We start from the raw sequence: 14,905 nt of genomic DNA, 5'->3' as shown, positions 1-14,905 counted from the left end.
TTTCTCTTTCTTAGCCATCTAAGGTTACATTAAATTCAGATGATGGGGTTTTTGCCCCCTCTCTTTTATTTTTTTATGCAAAATTGATACTGGAAGAGAATGTCCTGTTTGTACTACGTGTACTCTGGTCTGGAAGCTGGTTCAGGCATTACTGCCCTGTCTTACTCGGGTAGGAGAGTAACTAGAAAGTCCTCGGAGGATGCTTGGTGAGCTGGGTCTCTTCCTTCAGCTGCCTTGCTTTTCTCCAGCTTTCTGCGTCTCCGTGGGAATGGCATAATTCTGGGCATAGGATGATTGATAGGATGGTCATTAGAAGGAATTCCAGGAAAGCTGGCCCACACACTGAAGGGATGAAGAGGACATCTATGTGCCCTGGGAAGATGGTCAGGCCACAGTGGGAGTCTTTGCCCTTGTGAAAATCATTCTGGCACCTTTGCCATTACTTTGAGCGGCTTTTAAAATGCGTCTTCCTCTTGACTTGGAAAGGAAGGAACTGGGTACCTGGGAGCCCACAGTAATTTATTTAAAAAACCAATTCAATCAAAAACTGGCTTTAGCAAATTTACAAGCTGCTAAGCTTTCCTCCCTCAGTGATGGGGAGAGCAGTTTGTGTGTATGTGAGATCTAACTTTTGCAGAATTCTCCCTTCTTAAAATATCCCTTTTCCCCTGAAACTAAAAAAGGTCACGTACCAAATTTTATACCATTACATGCAACTTAGATTCCTTTGAAACGTAAAGGATCAAGCAGAAGTGATCAAATAACAATTATTACATTTTCATAAATTTAAGCAGGAAGGATTGAGATTTATAGCTGTGATTTGGAGGGGGGGGGAAGGGAAACCGTTTACAACCACCTTCATTGCTGATTTTTCCAATGACTCTCGAGGGTGCACATTGAAAGAACACACGAGCCTTTTCTTTCTGGAAACCGAGTCCATATTTGCATAGGTTACTGTGGGAGGAAATTAAGAAATAAAAAGTGTAATTAAAGGATTAAGTTTTATTTCTGGAAGAAGTCCCTTGGATTCCTAATTAACCACTAGTATTTTGGGATTTAGATTGCGGGCAGCCCAGCCTTTAGCAATTATAATAATGCTGCATGATGCAAAGGACTTTTTAAGAATGTAGCCCCTATATCTGTGCCCTCCCTAATACACGGCCAAAAACCTTAAGACTTCCCTTCCTGAAGTAATGACATATTCATCGGATGGCTACTTCCTCTCAGGCACCAAGGAGAATTCCTGGGGCTACTTGACCCACTGATACAGATGGGGCTCCATTCTCTGCAGCTGTAAGCCCTTGACTCCCACTGTTCAGGGTCACCAGCTCCCTGCTCTGTGGTGCAGGTATAAGAGCACTAGGAATAAGGTAGACCTGGCCCTACACCTGGTAATGTCCCCCCTCCTGTATGTGATCTTGGACAAGTCAGTTACCACGTCTGAGCTCCTTCAGCTTTCAAATGAGGAGAGTGAACAAGCAAGATGATTTCTGGGGGTCCCTCCCAGTTCTGTAATCCAGACTCAATGTTTGCATTTCTCGTTATTTCCCAGTTGTGATCAGAGAGCAGGTGCTGCACGAGTAAGAAAGTGCACCAGGTGGCATATATGGTATGACTATAAAATACTAGGGCTGATACTATTTTCAACCTGACTTGAAGAATCAGCTTATTTATACTTTTTAGTCACACTTTTTTTTAGAAGAGCAAGGGCAGCAAATCTAGAGAGAAAGGGCCTACCACTGTGTCCCCTCTTGGCCACAAGGCAAGAGGCCAGTGAGACCACAGGCATGGCTCCTCCCAGCTGCTCTGCCCCTCCCTCCTGCCCCTAGGGCCCAGGGAGAAGTGTCCGGAGTACAGAAGCATCTCTTCCGAGTCAAGCCTCACTTCCCACCGGGAAGTGATTTACTTTTATGGCTGACATTTGATACAGACTGACTCAGAGAAATGCTAAGAAATCCACTGACCTCAAATTCTCTTTTATGCGGGATCCCTGAAATTCTATTAAAAGAGAGATAAATACAGCCTGCTAAGAGCCTGGAAAAAATAATAGATTAGTATGAATTTCAGAGTGTACGTGATTTCAATTCAGATACTTTATTTCGGCCTTTTACTATTGAGGGGACTTCACCACAGTCTGGTCACGAAATCAGAACTGCGCCTGTTGCCATGAAGCAACAGGGTTGAGAAGCAAGGAGACTCAGGAAAAGTAGAAGGACCTAGACACATGAAGAAAAAAGGGTGTGTCACTGAGAGGAAGACACTAAAGGGAAATCAGAACCATTTAAGTTACTTCAAATTGAATAATTTGGCCTAGTCCGGTTTTATCTTTATCTGGGTGAAAATTAGGGGGGTGTGCACTATGGTATATTTTCTGACCTTTGAGGCCATGTGCCTAAGTGGGGTCCCTGCCCCTCTCCCTCTTGCCCAGCCCCTAGCAAGGGGAGACTTGGGTTTAACATCACTTTATAAATGAACTTCTTCACTCTTATTTTGAGTGTTACTCCTGCGGGTTTTCTGAAGGCCTCAGGGAAATGCAAGAGCTATGCCTGGGCGCCAGAATTACAGAGATCAGGTCCTACGCCCGTATCTATACTGTGAGGATTAGATGAGTTGACACATACAAAGCGTTTAATCAATGCCTCGCACACATGTCAACTCTCATTATTATTATTGTCATTGCTATTATCATCAGTAAAGGGGCCAAAGCTAACCTAGCCAGCATGTGAAAGATGTCTCCTCCGTCCTGCCAGTTCATTTTGCTTTTTATTTATTTATTTATTTTTATTTTTTAATGTTTGTTTATTTTTGAGAGAGAGAATGTGCGCATACATTGGGGAGGGGCAGAGAGAGAGAGATACAGAATGCAAAGCAGGCTCCAGGCTCCAAGCTGTCAGCACAGAACCCAATGCGGGGGCTCAAAACCACAAACTGCAAGGTCATGACCTGAGCTGAAGTCAGCCACTTAACCGACTGAGCCACCCAGGCGCCCCCGTTCTGCTTTTTAAATAACTTTTTCTGACATGTTTTGTCATTTAAATAACCTCTTTGGGTTCTGATGTATGTTCAGTGACCTTAATAAGGATGGTAGCGGTCATTTATACTAACAGGTAGAAAAATATTTCTTTTAATAGACACTAGTTCCTCACATGATCTTTGATAGGAGTTTAATGATTCAGACATTGATCTTTAGGGACATTTTGAGGAAGGTATGTTTTCTTCTTGATATCTATGTGTTACAGGGATACATTCTCTTCTCTTCTTAAATAGGATTATTGAATACTCCAGTCTCAGCTTATTTGTTTTTATAAGTAGGAGTGTGGTTGGTAAATGCAGGAGGATTGAAGGGAGAGAACTGTCTAAAGATGTGCCTTTTGATACTATTGTTATACCCAGATTTTACTATCGCCCCCAAAAACCAGAGACCGCCAGGGAGGCCAAAGCACGCATGGAAAAGCAAAGGGCGTTATTACGGGCTTATATAAGCATGGGCTCACAGACTCCACCAACGTACTGGATCCACGTGGAGTGAGCCCCGAACATGGCGGGGCAGGGCATTTTATGAGTTTGGGAAGAGGGAGTTACAGGAAATTGTGACACAGGTACAGGGGTCCAATCATTATAGCATCACATCATTGACAGTAACTTTAACCAATTACAGAGTGGACCCAGAACCCTCACGTAGGGCATGACTAGGACCCTCATGTAGGGCGTGACTAGTCTTAACCTCCATCTTTAGGCCCACCCCCAGAAATTTTAATGGTGTTAGCTGGCCTTCAAGGTCAGAGGGGAAACTTGAATCAGACCTGCATCCTTACACTATGCTGGTTCTAGAACCTTAGGCTCCATCCTTAGCTGTTTCTTGGACTGACTTTCACCAACTCCAGCAAAATTTCTATCTGTCGAAATAGAATATACATCTTTACCATTATATAACTTCACAATGACAGTGTTGTTTAAGTTAGCATTGACTCTAATATAAGCAGGGAAATACTGTTTGGTTTAGCCTCTAGCCTAGCACAGAAGAATGAGGATTTTGCTTTTAAAAAGGTTAAACTGCATGTAAACAGTGTCACTGCTGCCTTTTTGACTAACAGGGTGAACTTGAGTCAGAAGACACTTGAATCTGGTCCACTTAGAACTCTATTTTGTTTGACAAGTGAAGAGCAGTACTTAAACTAGAGAAGAAATCTTTTTTCTTTTCTTTCTTTCTTTTTTTTTAAACGTAGGGCTTCCCTAGTGCCCACGGTGTAGTCTGGCCATTGCAATACTCCCAGGGGGCTTGGGTCAAACCGTACCTCTCCCTAGGTGAGTGCAGAAAACCCACTCCTCTTGGAGTCAAGGTCATGCAGATACCCTGTGCTCTGAGTTTACTTTTAGCCTAAACAAGAAGCTCTCAATTTCTTTTCTCCCCTCACTGGTGCCACATCTATTGACAACTGTCAGTGTCTGAATCTGGTTCTTGAAAAGCTCCCCTTGAAGGAAATGGTTGGATTTGTCCTAAGGAGCTTTTACTGCTTCCTTGTTGGAAACCATTGGCCTCAGGCCCAAGAGCTAACCCTAACTATGGCCTTAGCTGACCCCACAGGGTATTCAAGAATTGGAGTGGTTTTCAGAGCTGTCCCCACTGGTGCAGATGACCAGACCAATATCTGTCTGTCCTCCATGATTAGTCACTGGGTTTGGGCTCCTGGGAAGCGTGGAGTCTGGGCTGAGACCGCTCTCCACTGCTCAGGCAGTCCTGGAAGGAGCTGAGAACTGAAGGCTGTCTGTCTGCTGATAGCACCCCCAGTACTGGGACAGGTTCTCCCCTGAGAGCGATCTGGGTGGGGTGTCCTAGTGCTCCCTCCATTCACTCACCAACCCGCAGGAAACCATCATCATGGCAGTTTGGATGCCCCTGAAAACATCAAGATATCTCCGAGTCTTGGTCAGCACTCAGGATTCATGGTCTTCTCTGTAGGATTTCAGTATCTGCTTTCTGGAAAATCCAGTTGTAAAGAATATAGGAACTGATGCAGAATATAGAGTAGTAAATGTAAAGGGAGATTAACTCAATGCAAAGCATGGAAAGAGGGAAAACAAAATTTTAAACTAAGTAGCATTCAGAATCTTAGCCTGCTATAGTGGCTTGGTAAAACAGTACCTACTTTTAGATTTTACACGGGAAGTTTCTTTGATTTTGCTCTGATGTCATGAGTTTTTAAGTTTTACAGTAAGACTGTGCTGAAAGAAGAAGCACCCATTTCTGGGTCCGTAGTCAATGAATTGACTATGAGCCGCTTTTATTCTGTGAAGGTTGCTATCTCGGGGGACATGGTTTGACTGGTGTTACATCTGAACCTTCCTTGGTGATGAGCAGTTTTATACTGTGTTCTGTGAATAGTAACCTCTTCTTTATGTTCCAGATATTGATGAATGCAGCACCATTCCTGGGATCTGTGATGGGGGCGAATGTACAAACACAGTCAGCAGTTACTTCTGCAAATGTCCTCCTGGTTTTTACACCTCTCCCGACGGAACCAGATGCATAGGTAGGTTTAATTGTAAACAGCCTGTGTGATTTCTGCAAACCAGCTCCGTAATGAACATCTTTCTAAACACGTTTGTTAAGGGGACTAATAATTTCTCATTTTCTATACAGTGTACTTTTATATTTCCTTAAACTGTGGAGCACCCTCTTAAAGAAAAGCGGTACCCTGTCCTCTTGTATTAGGATTTTTGCCTCCCAGAAAGACGGGTGATCCGGGAACCCATACAGATATCCTCAGTCTGTCAGTTTACTTTGCAGTTATGCAAGCGTCAAACATTCAGTCATTTCCTGGGACCTGTGTTAATTTAGGGCTGAAATTTTGCAATAATCTCTTAATTGGTCTGCTTCCTGGCTTCTCTACAATCCGTCTTGTCAAGTTTATCTTCCTAAAATAGTGCTTTAATTGAAAATAATTCTTTTGATCACAAACCTCGGGTAGTTTTCCATTAGGATTTTGAAATTAGTGGTTTTCGGTCTGTGCCCCATGGATCCTTCAGGTATAACAACGGTCTCCAGAGCTGCTTGGGTGGGAGAGGGGAACTGTGAGAAGGGGGAGGCGTAGGGGACAGGACCCCTGCCCCCCACTCGGTGCCCCCCACATGCACACACTCTGTTCTTATCTAGTGGGGTATTAGGCTTCTACATAAAATATCAATTAAAATAAGGGATTTTCTTATTTTAAAACATAAGTTTGATAACTGCCAGAGTTAATGACTGTTAAGACTTTCCTTAAAGTCTAGTCTGCTAGAGAAAAGCTCAAGTTCCAGGTGTGCAGCCCAATAGTTAAGGACATTCTCTGACCTCCCTCAGCCTTGGAGGCAGCACAGTCCCTGCTTCTCACCCTCAAACAGGGCGTTTGTTTTGATTCCTTCATGCCTTTAATCATACATGTTGTACTGCTCAGGATACTCTTCTTCCCAGCTCAAGCCCCCTTTCCTGCTTCTGCTCAGGCTCTCTGTCTTTGAAGATATCCCAGATCAGCTTACTGAAAGCCGTTCCTCCCTTACCTGAGGAGATGCTTCTCGTAAATGGTCTTCTAGGGAAATTTTATGTCTGTATGTTTTTATCTCCCTAATTAAGTTGTAATCACTCCTTAAAGCCTACATAACTGCTATTGTCACATATCCCTGGTGGTTCTTGGCACAATTCCTTGCATATTGTAGGCACTCAGTAAAGTACTTGTTGAATACTGAAATGAGTACTTCCTCATTATTAGGGCACAGCTGAGAAGCCTATGGCACATGGCCTTGGAGAAAAATGAATGCTGTCTTTTGATGTTTGTTCTTGGCCCGTTATTTTCAGAGACACTGAGCTTCGCATCCTCACCACAAGCCATGGATTTCAGACCCAAATGGAGTTGCACTGGAAATTCTAAATTCCTTTTTACCGAGTCACATAATAAAAGCGGAGGGTGGTCTCTAAAGTTGACATTTGAATATGCACAACCAGTGAGGGAAGCATATCTGGACTTTTCCTTAGAAACAATGGTGGTGCCCAGATTGCCTGAATTCCCAGAATCTCTTCACATATGCTGGAACTACAGTGAAAGGACCGTGACTGCAGCCCCTGGAGCTCCCTTTTCTCCCCAAACTGTCCCAATTAGCATGTGACATACAGGAGCTCTGCTTAGCAGAGATGTAGAAGTTCTTTCAAGGGCCAGATAATAGGTAGATGTGTTTTTTAACCTTCAAAGATAGCCCCCGGGTAATATTAAAATGATTAAAACACATTTACATATCAGATAGTTTACATTTTTAAAATACTTCTACCAAATATTTCCATACTATTTACAAAGAAAGTGGAATATGGGGAGGGGACCAAGATTCATGTACCTCCGTGTACCTCCCAGGTATGAGGTATTTTTTGGAAATTATCTGAGTTAATGTTCACAACCGTACTGTACATGAGAAGAAGCTGAGGTTTATAGAGTTCACATAAGTAATTTGGTTCAGTTGCATAAGCAGCTAAGAAGTGAAGAAGCTGAGATTCCAGCTTGGGTGCCGAGCCGCCCGTCCTGAACCCTGTCACTGGAACGAACACCAGACACCGTAAACTCTAGGCAGCACGCTTTCTCCTTCTTTGGAACTTTATTGTTTGTTGCCATAATTAGAAACTTGTTCCATAAAATGCTCCAACTGACATTTTGGCCTTTCCTGATGCTGGTTTTTCTTGCCATGGTAAACCATAGAGACCCCCCCCACCAAATATCCCTAGTGAAAAGAAAATACATATAGTCTCCAACTTATAAACATATCTAAGGTTGGTTTGTAGATTGGCTGTTTGGAATTAGTAAATCTAACCAACAGAAAACCCCACATGTGGCTAGTGGTGTATCACATCTTTCTTAGACTTCTAAGCATGAGATTCACCTGTTACCTTCAGCCGCCACAGTCTGAGGCTCTCAGACCTCCCTGTCCCCAACACCTCCTTTGTCCTGTAAGCGCTTGCATTATTATTTTTTTGTTCTGTGATCTTCCTTTGGTGCTTTATAATACCTGTGTAGGGTGGTCTTTTCATGTTAGTATGTTCTGTCTCATCAATTCCCAGGAATCCTGATAATATCCTGTACCTAGTTTGGACCATACAGCTCCTAGATCCGGGTTGTGTACAACGCTGTTAGTGAGAGGCCTATTGGTAGGCTAAGATGACCTACAAACACCTATTTAATTTATAATATATTTGTTTTGCTAGAATGTGATGTCTGGGTTCTGAAAGGAAAGGCCAAATGACTCAGAAGAAGAAAAAAGAAAAGAGAAGAAAGCTTCCTACTCCTTTTCTGCCAGATGTCTTGGCCAGAGCAAATTCAAAGTAGAAGACATCTATGCCTCCTCCCACCCTCCATTTATCTCCTCCAAATCCTAACACTCTTCCCCCTCACTTCATAAATCTTCAGATCATCCCAAAGCCACTCCGTAGCCTCTAGGGGGAGTGATCCTGCAGTATTCAGTAGTTTCCTTCCAGCTTCCTGCTGACCAGGGAACTTCAGGCTGGTGTGCCCTGGGGGCAGTTCCTCAAATCCTGGTTTTCATGTATTTTCCCTTCCTTTACTTGTCAGCCAATAGGTTTTCTTCAGAATTATAAGTTGCATAAATGGGTGTATTTTTAACCAAAGCTCTCCCTTGCAATAAGAGGAATCGGCCAAAAGCTTATTCTATGTGTGGGTGCCGTTTGTAAATCAGAGATTGCCAGCAACCCAGATGTGGCTGGTAATTTTTTTTAGCCACAGCAGTCACCATTTTGATCAAGAGTCTCCAACCTTCTGATATGCCATTTAAGTCAGCCAGCAGGACAGTAAAATAGTATCATAGTTAATGTACAAAAATAATAGACATTAGCCCATTAAGAGTTTGCAATTGGTAACCGTAGGTCCCAATTGTGCCCCAAAAGATAGCCCACACTGCAAATTACATATACAAATTGTGGTCAAGTATTTATACTGGATTTTGACCACCAAATTCATTTGAAACTGGGATATAAGCCAGTTTTGAACATTTCTTCCTATTCTTAACAGCCTTTGGTTTCCATGCCCAAAACATTGACTAATCCCCGAGTATATAAATTATCAGCGGCTTTAAAGCAATGAGAAGTAGAGACTATGGAAGTTTTATTACACTTCCTTCACAGGGAAGTGCGGCCTGGAGCTTCACAGAGCTTATCCTGTCTGCCCTCCACTCTCTGGCCACTTGTCCTGGCCCAGGCTGCGATGAAACTCACCCTGTCTCTCTGCTGACACCATTCATCTGACTGCAGGTTTAGGAACTGGGGTAACAAAAAAAATCTCTAGAAAGCACATTTATATCTGCTAGTATTTTTTAAAATGTTTATTTCTGAGAGAGACGGAGAGACAGAGTGTGAGTCGGGGAGCAGCAGAGAGGCAAAGAGAAAGGGAGACACAGAATCTGAAGCAGGCTTCGGGCTCTGAGCTGTCAGCACAGAGTCCGACACAGGGCATGAACTCGCGAACCTCAAGATGGTGACCTGAGCCCAAGTCAGATACCTGACCAACTGAGCCACCCAGGTGCCTCCCTGCTAGTGGTTTTAAGTATTTTTCAGAAATAATCTTGTATTCTTTCACACTGATTTCTAATTTTGTTGGGTGATTTGTCTAGGATTTTTGTACTCATCTTCCTATGATGTTAATAATTTATTAAATGTTTTTAAGTTAGCCTTGTTTTATATTTTATTTTATTATTAATTTATTGTAAGCTTCAAGGTTTGAATGCTTTGTATTCTTAAGAATGATGTCGATGAAGATAATTATAGGTATGACCTTCTCTAATCACACCTGAAGTATAATATTTAAACTTACAGGAAACATAGTGATGACATTTTAACTATAACAAATTCTTCATTTTATAACAAGCTTACCCCTCAATTTCTTCAAATATCAAGCATAATCTAAGTATTATTTACTTTTTGCAACTTTATTATCTATGGGTATCGTGTACAGTGATATACTTTTGTTATAGAGAGGCTCATCCTCTGGGTGTCTGGGTGGCTCAGTCCATTAAGCACCCGACTTTGGCTCCGGTCATGATCTCACGATCCATGAGTTCAAGCCCTGCACTGGGCTCTGTATTGCCAGCTCAGAGCCTGGAGTCTGCTTTCAGATTCTGTGTCTCCCTCACTCTCTGCCCCTCCCCGCACTCAAAAATAAATAAATGTGAAAAAAATTTTTTAAAGAGAGGTTCATCCTCAACCTGTTAGGTAGATCAAGATGTTCTGTAGTCGGCTGGCTGCCTCATCCAGGTCACAGTGCTTCCTCACCATGAAGCAGTTAGCTCTCTACTATGTCACAGGCTCTTTGGTGGCCTAGACTTGTACTTCAATGTGTCAATGTTGTCATGACAGTCAGACATGATGTAACCCAATAAAAGTGGTATAGAGAAATATGTCTTCCCGTGTTGCTTTGAGAAGATACCTTTCTGCCAAAAAAAAAAAATCTTTCAAGAACCAATGCATCTTATAGGCCTAAGAACTTGGAATCATGTACATTTTGAACTTGTAAATAATCAGTGCCTTATAAAACCTGTTAGGGCCCCAGGACAAAAGGAAATCTTGATGAACAAGCATTGGATCTGACTGGAAAGTGGCTCACTCCTTGAAAAAAAAAAAAAAAATCTCACAAGTCTGACTCAGTTTCAGTCTGAAAAACAAGAAAGATCTTCTAGAAGTGTAGACTATAGTGCAGACTTCATGTTGTTTTCAAATAGATTTATATCAATATTTGCCTAAAGTGGCTCGAATTAAGTAGTTTGAAACCAAGGACAACACAATCTCCCTTTAGTATAGAGACATGTCTTTATAACTAATTAACTGTCACTGCCAGTGATTTTCTTCGTCTCTCTTTTCCTATGGCACATGTGGTTGTAATCATTCGTTCCCACCTTGGGGATGGAATGTGGGACACTGGCCAAGTGCACCAGCTTGCAGGGGCAAAAGGTGTGAGAGGAAGAGCGTTCTGACTGAGCATTGTTCCGCGGCAGCGCTCACGGCTTCCCTTCCAGGGACAGGCGTGTCTGTGCATCCCGCTGCCAGCACCCAAGTGTGAAGTGCAGAGGTGTTGGAGCAGGAGAGGGTTGTTCTGAGATCCAGCTCGGTGATGTGCACGTGGCTGTGTTTCTTTGTTCTCTCAGATGTTCGCCCAGGATACTGTTACACGGCTCTGGCAAACGGGCGCTGTTCTAACCAACTGCCGCAGTCCATAACCAAAATGCAGTGCTGCTGTGATGTTGGCCGATGCTGGTCTCCAGGGGTCACTGTCGCCCCTGAGATGTGTCCCATCAGAGCAACGGGTAAGAGCCCTTCCAGTTTATCTGCGGAGTATGCCCAGTTCTACCCCCACAAGCACAGGGACAGTGTGCATGATGCAGATCTAGTGGAAATCCAGGTAAGTGAAAAAGATGCCAGAAAACAAAAGAGATGACTCCCAGGGAAATTTCCCCAGATAATGACTTGGGGGGAAAATAGAGATCCGTACAAATAATACTGTTTTCTGGCACTGCGTCTTCCTTAGCTTGCTTATTACAACTAAGTAGCGACCTTTTCAGAAGTACTTGTCCTCTCTTCTTCTGTATTTCTTTTGGCTCTCAGATAGTCCTCAGCGTTCACTTGAATAAAACTCACTTCTTTCTGTCTTTCGGTGAGTTACTGTGGCTACACGTTTCCTCCTTCCCTAACGTTTGACACTTTCCTCTTGCTTGTTGCCAATTCTTGTTGCCTTTTTTTTTTTCTTTGTAATACCTCTCTCATCTGTCATATTCCTTCCCTTTTCATGTAAAGCTCATTTTATCTCGTCTGGACTATTGCAGTGGCCTCCTAACTTGTCTCTATGAAATCCACAGCTGCCATATACATTTCCTAAAGCATAACTCATCTGAAGTTTGGTTAAAAAAATTATGGCTGGGGGAAAATGTAGGAAAGGATGTCCAGAAATTTTTTCCCAGGATGAACTCAGGCGGTATCTAGTAGTGGTCCAAGTCACTCTATTTCTTGAAAATAAAATTTTACTACTTGGCAAAGAGCATCTAGCATCCTCAAATCTGACCTCAGTTCATCTTTTAATTCTTATTCTTTATGATGGCTTTATTTTCCAGTTAAATTATACAATCAAGCTTTCCTTGAAGCCAGTCTGAAGATTTCTATACTCAAATACTCTTCTTTTCCTAAAACATCTCCTCAATTGAGGTTCTTATTCCTTATTTCCTATCTCTGCTGCTTTGCTTGTTAAATACCCTCTTGTTTGTTAAGGATCCTAACATGACTCCCAATATGACCTCATTCATGAATGTCCCAAGATAACCACAGCTGGAAATGCTGCCTCCTGTCTCCCAGGTCTGGGTTTTTACTGTTACTGTGGCACAAAACCCATCTACTCTGCTTTGTGCCAATTTGTGTTCATGTATTGCTTTTTTACTAGTTGATAAATCTTATTAGAAGGTCTCATTCATTATCATAGTGCCATAGAAAGCATTCAGGCAGAGTGAACAGTTTATTAAGTGACATCTTTCCCACCAGATGTAAGTAAGAACTGGGGTTATAGCTCATTCTCAATCTGATTCCTGAACGGTGTGTTGGAATCAGAGTGCTTCAGCAGAGCAAATCAAGGTGGGAAAGGATAAATACAGAGTTAATGGATTACTGTAGAGTGCTACCCACAGAATGCAAATTTCCCATTATCATGGATTCTATACCTGCTCACAGATGTTACTCTATAATTTCTCTTTATTGCTGAGAATTGTATGTGTGGATTAAAGAAGCGGTAAAGATCAATACATTTTAACGTATAGCAAGTCATTTATTTTGCCTGATTTGCTTAATGTCTATGGCCTAAAAATATAGCTCGCCATATTTTGTGCACTAGGGGAACCATATAGTAAGTTACTGTTTAGAAGAATCACATGTTGTCCTACTAAGACACATGTCTTGGGTATCAGGGAAATCACTTCATAAATACATCTGTTAATTGCGGAATCAGTGGCATTGATGCAGATTCCTTTCTGTGCTGAGGCCTTGAAAGGAGGAGAGAGGGATGGGTAGGTAGAGGTGCTTGACCACCTACTTTGGGATGCATAAGCAGACGGTCCTGCTCCCCTGGGTAGCTTTGCTGAGAGCTGCTCTCCCATAGGTGCCACCGAAATACCCACAATCAAAGAGCAGACTGACAGAGAGAAGCTGACTTGCAAGTGGGTGTTTTTGTTTGCTCAGACGTTCTGGTGGCAGTGCCATGGAGCCCTGGGCTCTTAGCTTACGGAGAGCAATGATGTACACATATATACACATAGGAGTATTGTAGACTGGTCAGCTTTTCACCCTGCCGAAAAAATCGGTATCATCTCCAGGTTATGTGGAGATAGGAAAGGTGGATATCAGTTGAGCAAAACTAGCTGCAGTTTGCTGATCCTGAATGTAAAAGGGACTGATGGGAAAGTTAGGAAGCCAGACCCGCTTGGAGGTTAAGATGAATTTAATGGCAGGCTTATAGTCATATACTCACCTAATTAGCAGAGATCCTGATAAGCTATTCAACTTCTTTTATACAAATCCTAAGAGACTAAAGAAAAAGGCTGAATTAAAGCTTGCAAGCAAAATGAGTCCCTTAATATAATTACTACCCAGTTAAATCCAACATGTAGTTAATGAATTCCTTTTATGTGAATGCACAGGGCTAAGCTCAGAATGGGAATTAGTTATGAGGTAGATATGATTCTTGACTTCAAACACTGGGCACAGTCTTGGTGGTAGAAATTTGGTAGGAAGCTGGTAGCCAGGAAATGATCATGGCACATCCAGGTGATAATTCTGTGCATTTGTGAGGAGGGATTGAAGCATCCTGGTTCAGGGAAGCATAAGCAATTTATAAATCCTTTCCAGATGCAGTCAAGTGCTACAGAAGCTCTGTGGGTTAAACTTACAGATAAACAATAATTAAAAGGCAATAGTAGAATGAAAACATAAGCTTCACCTGAGTTGGAAATATCATATGTGATTGAAGATATTTTAGTAAAGGACTGACAAATAACAACAGGGTATGTGATAGCTAGGTGTATTTAGCCACATGGAAACTGGCAGATTTTCCCCTGAGGTTGAAATAGGAATGTTATTTCCATAAGACATAATACAGTGCCTTAGAATAAGTCAGATTTAGTCCATAAGGAAAAGAGTAATATTAACCTAATTTCTATTGCTGGATAAGACTAGTATATAAAGTATCAATGGGGTATCCTTGTGTGGCAGTGATAATAAAATTATTAACATTCTGGCAATAGAGAGAAAAAAGTTTTTAAATCACATGGTTAATGTGCATATGGAGGCAAACTGTAACAAGACAGGGCTATTTGTAGCAAATATGAAAATGTACTGGTAGTTAAGTAAATACAACCTGGAAACCTGACTACTGTTTTAAAACACTTCTTTGGAAGCTCAGGGAAAAAAATGGGTCACAAATCTAAAGAGGATTTATTCTACACTGTTGGTGGGAATGTAAACCGGTGCAGCCGCTCTGGAAAACAGTGTGGAGGTTCCTCAAAAAACTATCCATAGAACTCCCTTATGACCCAGCAATAGCACTGCTGGGGATTTACCCAAGAGAGACAGAAATGCTGATGCATAGGAGCACATGTACCCCAATGTTCGTAGCAGCAATGTCAACAATAGCCAAAACATGGAAGGAGCCCAAATGTCCATCACCTGACGAATGGATCAAGAAGATGTGGTATATATTCACAATGGAGTACTACATGGCAATGAGAGGGAATGACATATGGCCCTTTGTAGGAAAGTGGATGGACCTTGAGGGTGTCATGCTGAGTGAAGTAAGCCAGGCAGAGAAGGACAGAAACCATATGTTTGCACTCATAGGTCTAGCAGGAAAAC

At 42.2% G+C, this 14,905-nt stretch overlaps 1 protein-coding gene across 1 annotated transcript in view; it reads left to right on the top strand.

Annotated features, from left to right (window-relative positions):
• FBN1 (fibrillin 1) overlaps nt 1-14,905 on the top strand; it is a 230,897-nt gene that overhangs the window by 110,139 nt on the left and 105,853 nt on the right. The window contains exons 8-9 of the mRNA XM_029952242.1: nt 5,406-5,531; nt 11,167-11,325. Coding sequence (XP_029808102.1) covers nt 5,406-5,531; nt 11,167-11,325 — 285 coding nt within the window. The remainder of the gene's footprint in view (nt 1-5,405; nt 5,532-11,166; nt 11,326-14,905) is intronic.

The sequence above is a fragment of the Suricata suricatta genome, chromosome 9, assembly GCF_006229205.1.
Source record: "Suricata suricatta isolate VVHF042 chromosome 9, meerkat_22Aug2017_6uvM2_HiC, whole genome shotgun sequence".
In the NCBI taxonomy this organism is placed as follows: Eukaryota; Metazoa; Chordata; class Mammalia; order Carnivora; family Herpestidae; genus Suricata; species Suricata suricatta.
The sequence above is the reverse complement of the archived record's forward strand: the minus strand, read 5'-3'. Positions and strand labels throughout refer to the sequence as shown.